At 41.9% G+C, this 2,156-nt stretch overlaps 1 protein-coding gene across 1 annotated transcript; it reads right to left on the bottom strand.

Annotated features, from left to right (window-relative positions):
- Positions 1 to 561: 561 nt before the first annotated feature.
- Positions 562 to 936, bottom strand: LOC132393763 (leydig cell tumor 10 kDa protein homolog). Its single transcript, XM_059969156.1, has one exon. The coding sequence runs from the start codon at positions 932 to 934 to the stop codon at positions 671 to 673; it is 264 nt and encodes an 87-aa protein (XP_059825139.1). The 5' UTR covers positions 935 to 936; the 3' UTR covers positions 562 to 670.
- Positions 937 to 2,156: the final 1,220 nt, after the last annotated feature.

Here is a 2,156-nt window from a genome sequence, read left to right as displayed (position 1 = left end):
AAACCTGTCCTTTTTGAACATGCTATACCCTCCCCAGAAAAGATCCCAATGAACCTTAAATCTGAACCCCTGCTCCTGCATTAGTTCCTCAGAAATACATTCACCTGCCCAGTCATCCTATTCTTACCCTCACTGGCACATGACAGAGGCAGCAATCCAGAGCTTATTAACTTTCAGCTTTCTAACTAGCTCCCTGAAATCTCTCTGCAGGACCTCCTCACCATGTCTAACTTTGACATTGGTGCCTATATGTACCAAGACATCGCCTTTGAGAATGCCATGGACCTGATCTGAGACGTCCCTGACCCTGGCACCTGGAAGGCAACATAATATCCGGGTGTCTCTATTACACCCACAGAATCTCGCCTCACTGTACATAGTACAGGAACTCTGCAAAATCTGTCACCTAGTCTGATTTCGTTCTCACCGATTTAGGTGAGGGCACACTGGGAGCACAGGGTTGAAGGAAGTGCATGTTAATTTATGCCTCACCACGAAAGACTGTTGTAGTCCCCTTGATGGGTAAATTGTAAGTATTGCAATTCTTTTTTTTGAACCAACTATTTTTAATATTCAAATTGTCAGGGCTATTAAAAAGGTCTCATTTAGCAACTGCTGGCAGGATCCCTTCTGTTTTTCCAAATTCTCCAAGCATTTCCCAGTTGTTTTCCTATTTGTCTACCGTACGTTTTTTCTGAGGCGCTTTCACAATGTTGAGTTTCTTAGGCATGTTGGAGCTGGCTTTCATGGTGACATCATGTTCGATTTTGTTCCTTATAGCTACTTCCAGGTTCTTCTTTAGTTTCTGTTGCTGAATCACTTGCTTCTTTTTGGGAGCAATTACTCGACCTCCCTTCCTCGGGCCCCGGGCTCCGCTCCGAGACTTTCCCGTAGCCGGTTTCCGCGCCGCCAGTTTGAAGCGACCCTGCGCCATGGCAAAGCCAAGTATTGCAATTCTTGATTTATACAAAAGAACCTGTCCCCAATAATAATGGTGGGCTTCTCTTACCAGCTTTAATTACTTGAATCAAAATGCCTAAGCTGAATTCAAAACTCATATTTCTAGATGAGTAACATAGGCCTCTGGATATCACTTATCCAGTGTAACATCAGCTCCCTCTTAAAGGAATAGAAGGAACTAGCTAAAAAGGAGAAGTAAGACAAGAAAATTTGCAGATGCTGGAAATTCAAGCAACACTCTCAAAATTCTGTATGAACTCAGCAGGCCAGGCAACATCTATGAAAAAGAGTAAACAGCCAATGTTTGGAGTCAAGACCCTTCATCAGGACTTGGCCCAAAAAATGTGAAAAAAGGAGAAATAGTTGAGCAAGGGAAGTTGAGAGACTTTAATCACCTAATTATAGTCATTGACTTTTCATATATTTTTGTCAGCAGCCTTGTGATCCAGGTGTGATTATTAAGAGGGAAAAGCAGAGGGAAGTTGGGAAGGCTCCCTGTGAGTTACTGCCTATTATATTTAACAGTTGATTGAGTTATGGGCAAGTCCGCATGGATTGGCCGTGGTCTCATTAGGTGCCACTATTTAAGAATGGAAGAAACTGGACATTTTTAATTGTAGGCCTCTGAGCTAGATACAGACTGCAGGGGAGCTGTCAAAAAGCTTTAGGAGGAATATGAAATATGACTGCTTGTAAACTTTATTGGGTAGTCCCAGCGTGGCTTCAGGAAATATAGGGCACATGGTACTAACCTGCTTGAAAACTGAGCAATATGTTGAATCAAAACATTTCTGTTAATGTTGATTGCATGGACTCAATAAGAAGCCTATAAGTTACTATGGAGAAAGCTTGTAGGAAAGAAAGTCCTGGGGATTTATAGAATAACCATTTAAAAGAAATGTGATGTTCACACTTTGAACAGGTGAAAGGGAAACTTGCACTTTGATAATGTCATGATGTCAGGATATCCTAAGCTCAATGGTAGAGAAGCTCACTGTAGTAAAATGGGGAATGGTACTGCTGGTTATGCATTTCATTCCATCAAACACAGGCAAAAGAGCGGAACTCCAGAACTGAAGTGAGAGTAACTGCCCTTGATAGATAGTAAGGCTGTATTTGATTGAGTATGACTTCAAGCCTTGGCTTGATTGGAGTTGATGTGAATCTAGAGGAAAACCCTCCAATGGTTGGAAATA

The sequence above is a fragment of the Hypanus sabinus genome, chromosome 5 (assembly GCF_030144855.1).
Source record: "Hypanus sabinus isolate sHypSab1 chromosome 5, sHypSab1.hap1, whole genome shotgun sequence".
Taxonomy (NCBI): Eukaryota; Metazoa; Chordata; class Chondrichthyes; order Myliobatiformes; family Dasyatidae; genus Hypanus; species Hypanus sabinus.
This window is presented reverse-complemented; position numbering and strand designations above follow the sequence as displayed.